General features: G+C 37.5%; 1 protein-coding gene across 1 annotated transcript in view; it reads left to right on the top strand.

The window, feature by feature from the left end:
- ATP10B (ATPase phospholipid transporting 10B (putative)) overlaps positions 1-15,731 on the top strand; it is a 158,108-nt gene that overhangs the window by 96,275 nt on the left and 46,102 nt on the right. Inside the window, 3 exon segments of the mRNA XM_026858592.1 lie at positions 2,250-2,401; positions 7,136-7,429; positions 8,496-8,690. Coding sequence (XP_026714393.1) covers positions 7,155-7,429; positions 8,496-8,690 — 470 coding nt within the window. The 5' untranslated portion in view covers positions 2,250-2,401; positions 7,136-7,154.

Raw genomic sequence — 15,731 nt, 5'->3', positions numbered from 1 at the left:
GAAAAATTGCTGCTGCTTTCAATTAGGAAGTACAATAAAAGTTTTGGAATAATGGAATAAAGTATTAGAGGGGATTTGTGTTCTTTAATGCCTTCTTGCCTTACAGGCAATGTAGCAATGAAAATATGAGGTGAAAACTTGGAAGGACATTTCCAAGTTATAGTTCTTGATAATGCACACATCTGCATTTAAGTGTTACCATGGTATTTTCTCACAGTATTGATTTTTGGAAATAATCTCCACCCTGTCTGAAATTTTTCCTTGAAGTCAAATTTTCAGAAATACCCAACCAACCTTTGAAAACGAGGCATAGACCTGGTCTGTCTTTGATAGCTCTGAAAGTTATTGCTTTGTATTGCTAGCTTCTGAAGTTGTTTTTACATATGCCTACGAGCAGGATTACTTTTCTTTTAATGAGGATCTATCATCTCCTTTAATAAATGGCACATGAGGCAGGATTGTGTAAAAGTTTTTGTGCATATGCAGGAGAGGCAGGCTTTCTCTCTCCAGCTTCTGAAGTCTGGGATGCAGAGATCTGCAGGTGCGCCTGTTGTTTGGTAGGAATGAGGTAACCTCAAAAGAAAATAGTTGTTTTCTTATTGCTTTCTGATGAGCTTTTTCTTACGATCAACAATACCTTATTTGAATACAAGAGACAGCATTTAAAAAGAATACTTGTGAAGTATGTCACAACTAATCCTTCCTCGTTATTAGCATTGGCACGGCTTTCTAATGCAGACTGTTTCCATGATATAAAGTTTTCTTCAGCGTTGGATGAGATTAGCAATCACAGGGAGGATGTTAATCGTATAGGCTATCTATAAAGAATCGAGAGGAGCTCTAACCATTGTCAATTCAAGGATGTCCAATAAAGGGAAATATTTCCTAAATACATTTGCTGGCTTACCATTGCAGTACTCACAAATAGAAGATAAGCTCAAAACATTTGGGGATAAAAATGCCAAATTTTACCAACTGCATGCTGGATTTTATATCTTCCCCCTGATTTGTTTCTTGTTTAAGATATGTCTTAATAAGAAAGTTCACCTCTTGTATAAGCATGCCTATGCATTCCCGCTATAGTATGATACATATAAAAGAAAAAAAAAAAAAAAAAAAAGCAGCATAGGCCTGCCTGAGAGGACTTGAGACAGATAAGTATACGGTAGTTTGTCTCTGATATGCTGAACCACTCAAACATGTTGAAATCTGTACTTGGAAAGGACTCCTTCTGTCTAGGCTGGCCCAATATGCCTTTTAACGCTTCTCCCAACAAGAGGAATAAGGAATGACCCTGCTTCTCTCTAGTTTCCAGATGTGTTCACATCCTCATAGTAGCAAGGGCTACCTGTGAAATCTTACCACAATGTAAGCTAAATCATGAGCACACTGACTTCGCAGAAGATATTTGGGGCAGAAATGTAGCACTAATCTTAGCACTGGTGACAGTTTCATTCACTGATTAAATGCAGCAAGAAGAAAATAAATGAGGCTTTTGAAACATGAATGGTGGCCTTAGGTTTTATGAGATATAATTAATACATGGTTATTGCAAAGCATACATTCCTGTTGTGTTTACTGCATATGCAAAATCCTCTTTCTGAGACAGGGTAGTCAATAGCTTTTCACAAACATCATCTTTTTCAGAGTACCATTACAATACTGCTAGGCAAAATGTGTATCTTCCAAGAGAAGTATGATGCACACTTTTTAGTTAATAGAAGTTGGATATTTTAATACATATGCAAATGGCAAAAAAAAAATCTTTAATGACATTGTCCTCTGGCTTCCTGATGATACAAGTTGTCAAATTGCACCCCAGACTCTACAGAAAGAGTATGATGTCAGTCTTCCTTTTGTTGTGAAGAAATTGTGATTTTTTAAGAGCTTCCTGATAACAGTGTGAATGATACCATTTTAATTTACAGCCTATTGTTCACTCTTTCATCAAACATCAGAAATCTTGACAGCTTTCTTGTATGTACATTCTTCCATAATTTTATGGGAGAGGTACAAAGGTTTTCATGCTTTGGTTATTGCTTCACATTGCAGGAATTTTGATGCAGGCTTGTGAAATAATGTGACTACTGCATCTAACCTCCCGTGCTAACACCAGTTTACACATCTTTCATCTCACATCTGAGTGTATCTTGGTGTCTAGCAGACACATTTCTGTATGGCTAAGTTACCTTTGCTATAAATAGATAATAGTTTAATCACTTATATGTTGCTTGTCTTGATTTTTCCAGAAGCAGAAGTTCAGGAATTGAGATACATAGACATGTTTTAGCTTTTTGCCTTTCTCTTGAGACCATAGTAGCATCACTGGAAGGTCAGAGAGGAGTGACAGAAGTTTGGACTGTGGGAAGGAGTGCCTTTCCTTAAAGGAAGAATAAAATAGGTAATGATTCATTATAATTTCATAGAATTAATATATGTCTGTGGTTACTGGAACCTTGAGGGGCATCTCTACAAGGAGGGAGAGGACTTGTCCTAGGCTGGATTCCTGATGTTTTCTCCCTGGAAAACCATGTAGGAGTTACAGATGTGGAAAATGTGTCTGTCCTCTTGAGAGCTGCCCACAGTAAATCTGTCAATGGAACAGAAATAAAGAGGGAAAATAGTTTCTTGAAACTGAGGCTTTTAAGGCTGTTGAGTGCGACTCCATAGGAATGATGCTAATAGCATTAATTGACTGCAACTTCACAAAAGACTGGGCACTGAGACACTAAAAGCTTATGCTGCCGTGATGATATATCAGTAGAGGGAAATCATCATGGATACCCCTCTGTATGACTTACTGAACTAATTTCTCCAGGCTCCCTCCCACTTACTAGGTTTTGTGGTTTTAAGGACATAGAGGGGTTCTTTTTGTCCCCTAGTTTCCACATCTGACAAGTACCAAGCCGAAGCACAGGCACGTGCTTTCCTTGTATTTCTCAGCATGTTGTGCCTTGAGAAGTTACAGGATAACTAAGACTAGTGTAGCTTCCTGCAGCCATGGCTGACATTCCTCTCCGTTTCTGACCTCGTCCTGTGGGAAGTCTCAAAATCCCAGTCAGAAATAAAGCAAACCACTGGAACTTGCTGATTCCTTTTAAAGGCAAGCATTTCTGAAATGGCTGGCAAAGGGGAGCTTAGGCAAAACGGCAATAGCTCTAATGTGCCAGCACTGAAAGTAGCACTTGTTGTAATAACTATGCTGAAGTGGAATAGATGGCAAATCCAAAACATAATGGTGTTGGAAATGTCTGCATTGCCTTGATCTTTCCTGTTCAGGATATGTATTGTGGTACTGAAGCTTCACTAGCTATTACAGATGGAAGAAAACCAGTCCCTTTGGTAAACATGTTGAAACAATCCACACTCATGGGTTCTTTCAATGATATCTCTGTAAAAACATAAATCAAATGGGTGTGCACATGTAAAATATTCTAGAATTGCAGAAAAGGGATTTTATGAAGCTCTTATAGAAGGATTTGGGACAGATGTGTTAGGTATATTGCCAGAGGAATGCAATAATTTTAATGGATTTCCTACCATACACAAAATAACTGGCATAGCACATCAAAGTGCCAGTAAATTGGAAGATTCTTGTAAGCAGTTGACTGGATTGTAGAAAATTGTCATTTTACAGAATAACATATCTTTGAGTTCTTTCTTCTTTCCTGCTTAGTCATCTCCTAACATTGATGGCAAGTTTAGGCTCCTTTTTATTCTTACTGATCTGAAATAATAACTATTATGTTTGCTTCTGCTATCTTTTCATTGCCAGAACTGAAATTCATATGTCAAGTAAGCTTACTGCTTTGATTATGCATCCAGCTACATAATTTACCTCCCCATATATCAGTTGCTTAATTTTGCATGGTTTATGTTATGAGGTCTCTACATCTCCTGTGACACATTTAATTACATGGTGGCACCAATTGGCCTATCTCTTCATGGATATGGCACTGTTTATGACCATTGCCTTTCAAATAAAGCCAGGAGGAGAGAGTTGATTTCCAAACTGAATAAAACTAAGTCATTCTTTCATCGATTTATACACTAAGTAAATAGTTAAAGATGGGGTGGGGAGAGCCCCTGTCTTGAATGTGAAGCAGACTTGCCTAATTGTGATTTGTGCAACTGTAGAAAATGTTTCCCAGGGGAAGTTGTGGAATACATGCTACTATTTGTGTGTAAAGCTGCCTTAATTAATCTTGTCTGCTTATATTTTCAGTAATACGCCTGAAACTATTGCCTTTTTTTCATTGGTGATTTCTAAGAAATTTAAACCTATCTTGATGTATCTCAGATGCAGAAAGAATTTGGTGCAATAAGAATGTTGTGTCTAACTCATATATGTAGCTCTGTTACATGTAACTTTTATATATATATTATAACGTTGATAAAGACATGTACTCAGTGTGTATCTGAGCCACTAAAGACCGCCACTCCTCCATCCAATATTCAGATCTTAATTTATGATGTAAATGAAATCAACTTGAGAGCTTACTGCACAGAGCAAGGTGGCAAATGTATCCAGCCTTCAACTAGCAAACATGAGCTGCATCATTTCACCCTAGCATTTCCACTGAGTAATAGCTTTGCCTTTTTTAGTAACTACCAACAATAGAATTTCTGCCTTTTCATTGTAAAATCTTTCAGCACCACAGATAAAAAATTATAGTGTAAGGAAGTGCTGGCTCTAACACAATTTAGGTTGAGTATCATCTTGATTTCAAAGTCCTGATTTGTTTGGGCACTAACAGAGTAGTTAACATGGGTTACAAGTCCTGTTTCATGGATTAAACTACAAGTTCTGAGGAAACCATCCAGAGCTTTAGGTTGTGTGTTTGATGTAACACCTTCAAATGATGAATTTTCCTCAGTAAACAAGCACCAAGTGTGCTAAAACCCAGACACAAGGGAGTCAGTCACCATGTCTGCTGTGCTTCCAGTCCTCTCTCTTGTTAGTATAAATCTGGTATCTTACAGAGGAAAGGTTCCTGAAATCCAAGTCTTCTAAAAATGTTGTCTGTTACACCTTGGAAGTTATAGAAGGCTTTCCATTAATTCTCCAAGTCAGTACTTCATACTATTATTGTGTCTAGGTGTCTTTTTTCCCTAGCTCTTCACCCACAGGAAAGCAGAATAAACCAAATGACACTTCATCATGCTAAGAGACAGCTGGTGGTGGTGTCCTGTCCCAAGATTCTCACTAGTCCTAAATGAAGGATGTCCTGAATGTCCTTAATTTTCCTCTCCTGCCTATGAGCACAACACTCCCATGCTGACCACCCAGGAACACAGCACAAAAGCGGAGTGAAGGGGAATCTGATGCTCCGGTTTAGGTTCAGCATACCTTCATCAAATCACTGTCCCTCTCCTATGCAGGCCATCTCTGACTTACTACATGTTGCCTACAGTCCATCTATGGCCTGGGATCCTGGAGGCGTGCTGCTTTTATTGACACTCAGCAAGAACTGGAGATCATTCTTTAAGTACACATGAACCCATTATCACAATGGCAGCTGTTTTACCTTACCGTGGCTCATCTTTCAACAGGTGAATAAAGTTATTACAAACACAATAAACTCATCTAAAATCAAGGGATATATGCTGGAACTCCAGTCTGTGGATCACAGCAGAAGTAACAGCAAATTCTGTTAAAAACTCCTTTCATTTGCTTGTTGTGCGATTTACCTTCCTTTGCATCTTCCCAGCTATTCAGAGTTTCAAAATTCCCTATCAGGGTAACACAACATTAAGTCCAGATTCTTTAAATATTGGGAGTTGTATCGACTGAGCCAGTATTTCCAAGCTTCTGATAGGCATAAATTAGCCATTCTCAATATTGCAGAGGATCCTGAGGTGCTGCTGAGCAACCTGAAATCTGAAGTTTTTTGAGCAGCCAGTGAGTAATAATGCATAAAAAATATTTATTTACTGATGAAACAGCACACTTCAAATGTGTTAGTAAAATTCAGTACAGTATATTTTTTCCCCTTCCAAGACTCAAACATGTACATATTTTTAAATACGATTAAGGTTTTTTTTCCAAAGGAAATCACGTATTGCATATAGTAGAAGGTTTAATGTATTTGAAATATGTTTAGACCTGTACAAATACATACAAATATTCTCAATCTGCCTCAAATACAGCTGTTATTAAATAAAGTTTAAACCAATTTTTAAGTGAAATTATCTAAATGACGGTTGTCCAAGTTCAAATAATATTTTTTTTTTCTATTTCCACAGTCTAAGTGAGGTGGGTTCAGTTCACATGTTCTGTTTAGCGGAACCTTGAAGTTGCACAAAGCCAGTGCCTTTTCTTTGTTTGCTTTTTCACATTTAGTGCCTCATCATTGTAAGGCAGCTTCCAGTCCTCAAACTCCTGCTGTTGGATTGAGATTTTCCTGTGTTTAGATTGAGCATTACAGCATATACCCCTGCACTGCTGGCTGAGCATCCTGCACGCTGGATCACAATTGCAGTTGTGGATGTGTGAACAAGTCAAGTGTTCAGTGATAATAGGATTAGTATTGGGAGATTTAATTCCTTTATCTCTCCAACGAATAAAACATCCATTGTTTTTGTGCTGGCTGGCATTTTCCGTTCAAATCAGATTTCTGTGGAGACTCTGGAAAACTGTTACATGAGTGTAAATGACATTAAGCTGATGCTGCAGTTCTTTATTATCTGGGCTATTAAGATTCAACACCTGAACCACTCTTTTTGTAAGAAAGTGTGAATAGAAAAAGTAATGTAAGGAAGTCAGATGTTTGAAGAAAAATGCCTGAATAGATTCGGTACATAAACTGAGGAAAAAGATACAGAATTTGTGATGGAAAAGCCATTGTTCACCTCTGTTAAATTGGCTTTATCTATGTTAGTTTGCTGTTTAACACACAGAAAATAGATTTAGGATTTTTTCCCCAGAGATAGAAATAGATTTTTCCATATTGAAGACAACGTATCTTTTATTCTGTGCATTCTCTGCAGAAAGTGCTGAGCTCAAATACTGAACATGCAATGCACTGAACAGGTGTATTGTTTGCTGCTTTAAACGTCTGCTAGCAAGACATGAAGTTAATTTTCTACCAGAGTCAAAGTGGTTTTCAGTCCTTGTCATGCATTTGTCTTTCAGTCTGACATCCCTGCTGTGAATGGCTTTGTCTGTGGATTCTGCTTTGTACCGTTGGCGGAGACTAGGAGCTGAAAGTTCCTCCCAGACTCCATCAGAATCAACACCACTGCTGTCTTCTGTCAGAGACAAACCAAGACCCAACTTAAACAAATGGAGGATTGTGTTTCCTGACAATGGGAGACAGTGGAAAGACTGGAAACAAGCTTCTGTGGTTTATTCTGGAAACAGAATACAGACCACAAAATACACATGGTTCACTTTTTTTCCCCAAAATCTTTTTGAGCAGTTTCACAGGTAAAAAAAGTCATTCAATGATATATGAGATTTAATAACTCTCTCTGAAACAGTGATGTCTGAGGGTAATGGAAAAGGGCTGCTTTTATAGTTGCCACATTACTAAAATTTAGGTGATGATTATTTGTAACCAAATGTCATTTGATTCACACTGAACTGGAGGTTTGAAACAAACACTAGGGGTGCTTAATGGATGCTGTGGCCAGTTTTCTTGTTTGAATGTTGGAACAGTTACCTGTGTAAAAATTTCAGGTTTTTATTTTAAAATCCCTCTGTTTCTATATTTAATAAATCTCTACTTTTTAAGAATATTAAAGACACTCATTGGATGTGTTGAGACACCTTTGAAGTTCTGTAGATTTCAGAGGCTCGTAGATTAATTTTGGTACATTTTTAATGGAATGCAAGATACTTTGTCTACCAACTTATAAACAGAATACATGTATATACAAGTAGTAGGTCAGGTTTCTTTCCAAGTGCTGGTTTGAAATTATGTAGCCCCCCCGCATAATGAACTGTATCATTAAGATGCCCAGGAAAATATCATTATGATAAAGATAAATGAAAGTTGTCTATCCATATCTAGCTTTGAAATTTTCATTCAGTATATTAGATTTACACATTCATAATTTGACCTTTCACCTGTAGAATCCTTCATGGATTCCTGATGGGGACATTTCCATAATTCTGAACATGTGGGGTTTTACACCCATTCTGTTACATTGGTTGGGGTTTTTTTTAAGGTTGGGGGGGGCTTTTGTTTGGTGCTTATGTCCAAGACTGAGGCAGGGGGAATCATTAAAGAAGTTTTAGCTCCTAGAGATAAAAAGTGTTTATAATATGTGGGAAAATTGAGGTAGCTATAACATTATGAAAATGTATTTCACAGGCTCTTCTAAAGAAAAAATTAGCATCTCAGTTAAGCAACTAATTAATTCATTCTGGGAAAGGAAGAGGAGGGTAGAGGAGTATAATAATTAATGTTCCTTTGACACAAAATGGGGAATGTTCATTAAGAAAAGGACACATTCTGATTTCTGACTACTTTTATTTTATACATTTTCAGGCTGGGTAATCTTTATTTCTTATTTCTGGTGGTTCTGAACTGGTTCCCACAAGTGGAAGTCTTCCACAAGGAGATTACTATGTTGCCTCTGATTGTGGTGCTGCTTGCCAGTATGATTAAGGACGCTATTGAAGACCATAGAAAATACCGATTTGATAAGACAATAAACTTCTCTAAAACCAGGGTGTATGACAAGTAAGTAAACTAAACCAATTATTTTTCTTTGCATTTGATGTGGTGGAAACTGAACTGCTCATCTGATTTTGCAGAAATTGCCCCACTGATCCTTTGGTGTACAGTAAGTTTGGAAAAGCTGTTATAAAAGAGTTTTGTTCTGCCTTTAAAAATGCCTCGTTTATCTCACTTAAGTCATCCTGGTATCATTGAAGTTTTGTTTCATATCACAGCAGTGTGTGCTGATATACAAGTTTTCATTCCAAGTTTCCAAACCAGCTTGCCAACACACACAACATTCTCTCCAGGTAGCAGAAGGATCTGGAGGAAAAATTAAATGTATCCAAGTCTGTAAAGGATTACTGGGGCTGTTAACAAATTGGAGCAATGTCTTTCAGACATTTCACACTAAAACCATTAACACAAAAATTAATAAGCAGCTTCATTCAAGGTGAAGCATAAGCAGGAGCTTAAAAAAAATTTATAGGACTTCCAGTAAACACAGGTTATCAATACAACACAGTTTCGCTTTGGAGATGGTACAACACCCACAGTAAGCTGTGATGTTTGCTCAGTACTGACTCAGAAGGAAGAAATATTTTCATGTGCAATTCTTATTGCAACATTTCGATTTCATCAGAATTTCTTGTCCAAGTACTAACTTGACTTGAGACTACTTAGCTTGTCACTACATAATGCGGTAGATAGGAGTTTTCATTTAAAAGATATTTTAAAGTTTGGGTCTCTTTTTTTTTTTTTTTTTTTTTTTTTAAAAATTACTATGGTTTTTATAGACCTCATTCACTCTCTTGGAAATGAGCCCTCATCTGTGCTTACTTACTTATGTGTCAGAGGCACAAGGACCAATGGGGAAGAAGAAATGAGAGGCTGGAAGGGATTACTGGGTGAGTGAGTGACGTTTTGGTGTCCAGAAGCAGAGGGTCTGTCAGAGGAGAAGGACCAGGCTGAGGGGTAATCTGGATAAACTGCCCTCCATCGCTTATGTCTATGCATGATTTGCACAACTACCAAATCACAGGTTTGCTTGGTTTGGGGGGATGGGTGTTGTTTGTTTAATAATCCATTCTATGGTCATGAAAACAACTAGTAGATAGAGGAAGTAAAAGAAAGAAATACTGTCTCTACTGAGGCTTCTAGAAATCTTCTGTTGACTTCTGGGACACAGAGCTCTGCCCATTACCTTTGAACTTCCTGGCAACTCCCAGGGTTATAAAGTGATTCTGAAACTCACAGAGTGAACTGTGAAAATTGTGTGGGTGCTCTTAGCTTTGTCGCTGCTCTGTGTTGAAACAGAGACATTTCATCTGAGCAGATAGTCAATGCCAGAGAAATGCTCTGAATGGAGCCTCCAGGTGTATGCTAATAGGAAAAACAAAACATTCAGGATGTTTTTGTCATAGAAGAGGTGCAGCCTCCCCAGCAGGCTCTAGGGCCCGGTGCAGCTGAGTCAGGACGGTACCTGTCCCTAGGCAGGTGGAGGTTGGAGTCAAAGGAGAGGCAACCCTGGTCTTCAGACTTCTCGAGTCTTCTCTCCACCACTTGGGAGTTTGGATTATTGAACTCTTCTAACTTTGTTGGTTTCCAACTTGAGACTGCTTTTTGAGAGGAAAACAAGATGTCGAGGAAAAGTGTTTCAGGCTGCTTCTCTAGAATGATATGGAAAAAACATTTTTTCAAAGAAACCTGCTGCCGATGTGCTGCTCCAGACACTGAAATCCAAAACGAAGAGCTGGAGAAGAGAAAAAAAGTAAAGAAAAGAAAGAAGAAATATGAAAATAAACGAGTGATCATCTCCAATTTGCCCTTTGGAAGTAAGAAGCAGAAGGAAAATCCAAACAGATACTATGACTCCAATAAAATTAAGACTACAAAGTATACCATCTTGACTTTCTTCCCTAAGAATATCTATGAGCAGTTTCACCGCTTTGCCAATATTTATTTTGTGGTCATTGCACTGCTGAATTTTGTGCCAGTGGTGAATGCTTTCCAACCAGAAGTCTCCGTGATCCCAATTTGTGTTATAATGGCCATTACAGCCATTAAAGATGCTTGGGAGGACTTTCGACGGTATAAATTAGACAAAGAAATCAATCATATGGGATGCTACATTTACAGCAGGTGAGTTTCATGGAGCTTTTATTACAAAACAAGTTGGCTTGAGACTCAGTGGTGAGGTTTTTTTGTTTAAAATAAATAATAATTAACTGCTGGAAAATCACAGTGATTAAGTGAAACACGGAGAAGTCATAGTGACTATATATCACCTGGTATTTGTTCTGATACAGAGAAAGATACCTTTTTTTGTTAAATCTCATTTTCAGACTGTGAAGGTAAGTTTGAATTTCATGGTACTGGTGTGGCTATCACCTCTTAAGCATGGAGTGCAGTGAAAACAGGTGCTTAAATAGCTATAAGCACCCAGATTTCTAAGGAATTTTCAAGGGGGCTTAATTCTGTCAACATATGGTAGCACAGAACAAGATCTGTCATGGGACCTATTTACATGCTTAGATGCCAAGAAACCTCTTTAAAATGTAGCTCTTTGAACTACGTTTAATTTTATACTCTACACTGTAGACTAGCTTTCTCATGTATTTCTTTTACTAGGTTGTATGTAAAATAGAACTGTAAAAATTCAGGTTAAAAATGGGAGGTAGTAATATATGCCTCTGTTCAGTAATCTCTAAATGAATTAACTACACATGTCTGTGCACACTTGTTCTTCTCCCTGTTAAAATATTACATCTGGGACTCAGAAGAGCAAAACTTTCCATCTCCTTGAATGTTGCCTATCATTCCTCAAACTAATCAACAGTGCTTTATATAACGTACGGTTTCACAAGCAAAATCTTGCAGAACTCTGGCTTTTATCACACAGTGCTGTCATTTCTTTCATTTGTTTCCCTTGCATGTGTTTGTCAGATTTTTATTTTTATATCCTGCTGGTTAAACAGGAAAACAATGGATTTGCTTCTTTGGGGGCTAAACTTATCCCCACATACAGATAATGACTTCTCAAAACCAAAATCACACTACTCTCCTTGCCAACTTGTCTGAAAAAGCAGACATTTTACAAGTCTCTAAATACTGCTCATTTGAGATTTCTTATCTTCTACCATGAAGACTGTAAATAACTGTAGCTCTTTGGGTAGGGAGACAAAATTGTCTCTTCTGCCTGAGACTGCAATCTAGTAGGAATTTTTAATCTTTTCAATGTTGCATTAACCCATGAGGCAATAAACTATTTGTTAACACTTGTTAAAATCAGTATGAAAGAGAATAGGTGGTGCAGTAGGCACTAATGAATGAATCCACACAGGAATCTTATTTATTTACTCTTTACACAAAACAACCATGTTAATTTATATCTAAAAGCCTTTTACCATGGGAACATGAGAAATGGGGAACAAAACTTACTTTGTATGAGAGAAATGTCCATCATGGAATTACAACATACATACAGACCCAGATTCAAACTATAGCCATGAGTACTTTCTTATGCAGAAACCTGACATGGGTCTATCTTAAAAGTGATTATCCCATATAAAAAGACTTTGATCTATGAATAAATCTTGTCTAGAATCTTGTCTTTCACCAAAGTTTTATGGCCCGAAAAGGTGATTTAAGGGAAAGGAAAATGAGGAGGGCTTCAAACTATGGCATTCATCCTGTCTGGAAAAATTGTAGGTAATTACAATTGCCATCAGATCAGTAGGTACAGCTTATTATATCATGAATAATTTTAATCAGGCTTCTGTAGTGCTTTGGGAAGCTGATATTTCTTGTTCTTCTTGCTAACTGTAAAGTCATGGAAGAGTGTGACGTCTTCTAATTTTCTTCCTTATGAATCATCTGCTGTAGGTAATTTTTTAAAATAGGTGAAAGTCTTTTTTAAGACTGCAAATTTTGTTAATCTTGTGGCATTAAAAAAAAAAATATTTTTAACAGAACAACTGATCTTCCATCCTAAAATGAAAGATTACTTAGATTTTAAGAGTTAATCTTGGAGAGTATATTGTCTTTATTTCAGATTTCAATAACAAGAACTCTGATTCCTGTTCCAAAAGAAATACAAGGGCAATCTTTTCTAAATGCTGAATGTTCTCCAAAACTTTCTTGAAGACTAGGGAAAATGCAGTAACTTGCTTTCTTTCAACATAGAGCAAGGGAAATTGAATTTAAATAGGCTGCCCTGTAAACACATTTCTTCTCATTTTCTTCTCACAGAGGTCAGCTGGAATGGGAAATCTAGTCAGCGAGTCAAATGAAGGAAAAGACACTTCAAGTAGTGTATTTAAAGAATGTTTAATTGAGAAAATGGGAGACAATTAATAGGCATTGCAGGATGCAGTAACTTAGATCTAATGTTTGATTTGGGAGTTTTTAATTTCTGACCCAAAACTTTTGAAATCATAATTGTATACAAACTACTGTCAGAACACCAAAAAAAGAGAACAGAAATTTCAGTTGCAGATGGCACAAACCTATGTTTAATTGCCTCCTTTCTCCTGGTGTTCTTTAAAATAGACTTTGTCAGCTTTTAAGTTTTCCAAGCAAAGGGGCTTCCATTACTACAAAAAGTGATTGTTAAAGCATTTTCTATGATACTGTGCTTTATTATCCCTCTTTAGTTGCATTCAAATTCCTCAAGTCATCTGGTTTCGTGCAACCCTAATTAGTTATTCTTTATCCATACCTTTTAATTATAATCTTCAAATATATATGATTTTTATCATGTTCATTTTGCTACGCCCAGTCACCTTTTAGTCAAGACCTGTATATAGTTCAATCTTTTAATCTTTCTTGTCAGTCAGTCCCTCCTAATCTACTGAAGTTACTTTTCTCTCCATTTTGTCATTAACTTACTAACAACAGGGGCTGTGACTGAATGTAGTATACAAAACTGTAAGTGAACATCAACCCAACAGTTGCTAAAAGCTATTATTTAGTTTCTTGAAGTATATATGGCCTGGATCCGATATACCCCTAGGGTTAAGCTATAATGGTCAGTAAATACTCAATAGCATACAGACAGGATTTTACATCAATTTCACACTTCTGGAAAATTTAACCTTTTTTTTTTCTCAGTGTTTCAATAGACACACAGATACAAATGCAAGAACTATGCACAGTTCAAGATGGCACAGCAACGCACTTGACTGAATGCATGTACATCAGACAGCAGCAGCAGCCATAAAAACAGTATTTAAGCTATTCACATTGCTTAATTCTAAGCACCTAAACTCAGATATCTGAGACAGTGACTCAGAGAAGCTTAGTTTATATGCTTTGAATCATCCTGTGGAGCTGTCGGAAAACTAGGTAAGTCAACAGGCGTACTTAATGAGACAGCCTGATTACCCTTTCAGTAGAAAGTTCTTCTGTGATGCTTTCAGGCCTTGAGGTTTTCAGATAGTTCCTACAAGCATCGATCTCCTCTTCCTCTCTAGGTCCACTGATGTCTGTGATACAAAAAATTCAGGCAGGTCTTTGCTGTAACTTGTTATCTGCTTAGTGTAAGCTTTTGGAATATTTAAAGATTTCTGCATCAGCACTAACCCTTTGTTAGTCCTAGAGCAGTGATATGGAAATAAGTAAAAAGTGAAGAGCTCATCTCTGTATTGCAGAAAGTCAGAAATGCCAACAGCTGAAAAGCTGGAAGTGGCTTACGCTAGACTCACTGGTTTGAAAGAGAATTAAAATATGTTAGTCAATTGAAGTTTTGTAAGTATTGTAATTTATCTCTATGGCAGCAATGGTGATCTGCTTGCCTACAGGTTACTCTCTATATAGTATACTTTATATTTTCTTAAAATTAGGGAAGCTGGGTAGTGAAGATGAAGGCTACCTTTCTGTTTCAACCTCCTTCATATGCTCAGATCAGCTGGACCTTCTGAAGGGAGGAGAGATTGCACCTCCCCTGGATGCTGCCCATGTCTGGGAGAGCAGCTGGGATTGGCCAGGGATGCAATGACCAACAGAAGTCTGTGGCATCTGGAAGACAGCAGAGAAGGGTAGGGAGCATGCTTGAAAACAGGAATTGACCTACTGTTAAATCTCAGAGGTGAAAGAAAAAAGACGACTTTTCTCTGGACATGGGAAATATCATATGCAGCTCTTTCAGCCCAGGCTGAACCTGAAAGTTTGTAGGGTAGAAAGCAGGATGAGGGGAAAATACCACCCTGCCAAGGGCACAGTAAGCAAAAAGGTAATTATTGCCAGTGCTTTCATTTAAAGTCTTGTTCAGCAGCACTGAGTATCCACTTGTTAAAGAGTCTTTTCTCTCTGCTTTATTTTTGTTTTCTAACAAAGCATAAATTTATGCTGCTGGAGGCTTTAGTGGGTTCATTTTATACACCAAAAACAAAGAGTTTAAAGCCTATGGCCTGCTTGAAGTCCTACCATGTTCCCTCAGGCAAAATTGCAATCAGTTTTCTTGGGCATAGCAATATCAAGGCATCTACACCTCAGTGGGGCATTTTCTGAAGAGTGCATGAATTTCATCAGCTGGAGGCTGAAGATCTCCTGAAGATCTCCAGCTTTTGCATGGCTGAAGGTGCATTCTTATCACAGCCACAAAGCATGAACTTAGATCAACTGAAACATGAATTATTTCTCATAAAAGTAGCAATATGAGTAAGTTACAGTAACTGCAGGATTATTATGTGCTATGGTATTATTACAACTCACTATGCATCAGCACTCTGTCTTGCTTAATGTCAAAAATTACTATATTGTTCTCTGTGTGGGACTATCACTGGCAGTTGTCATCCTCTGCTCTGTCATCCATGTAACTTTTGTATGTGCTCCAGGTACTATGGAATTTTTGTTCCTAGTTTAACTACAGATACCTGAATTAGCAGTGGGTTTTACTGAAAGCACAAACAGTGCCTTCTGTTTATGCAAGGTGAGGCATTCTTCAAACTTCCAGTGAGCTGAGAAAATGGCCTTAACCAACAGTACACTCAGGTATGTTATGTCACCATGCACCTGCTTGAAAGCAGTGGTACCAAATTGTGAAGAAATAATTAAAAAGTGAAT

Source organism: Athene cunicularia (assembly GCF_003259725.1).
Source record: "Athene cunicularia isolate RWA chromosome 13 unlocalized genomic scaffold, athCun1 chr13_part1, whole genome shotgun sequence".
Lineage (NCBI taxonomy): Eukaryota > Metazoa > Chordata > Aves > Strigiformes > Strigidae > Athene > Athene cunicularia.
Note: the sequence above shows the minus strand (reverse complement) of the source record. Positions and strands in the feature narration are given on the sequence as shown.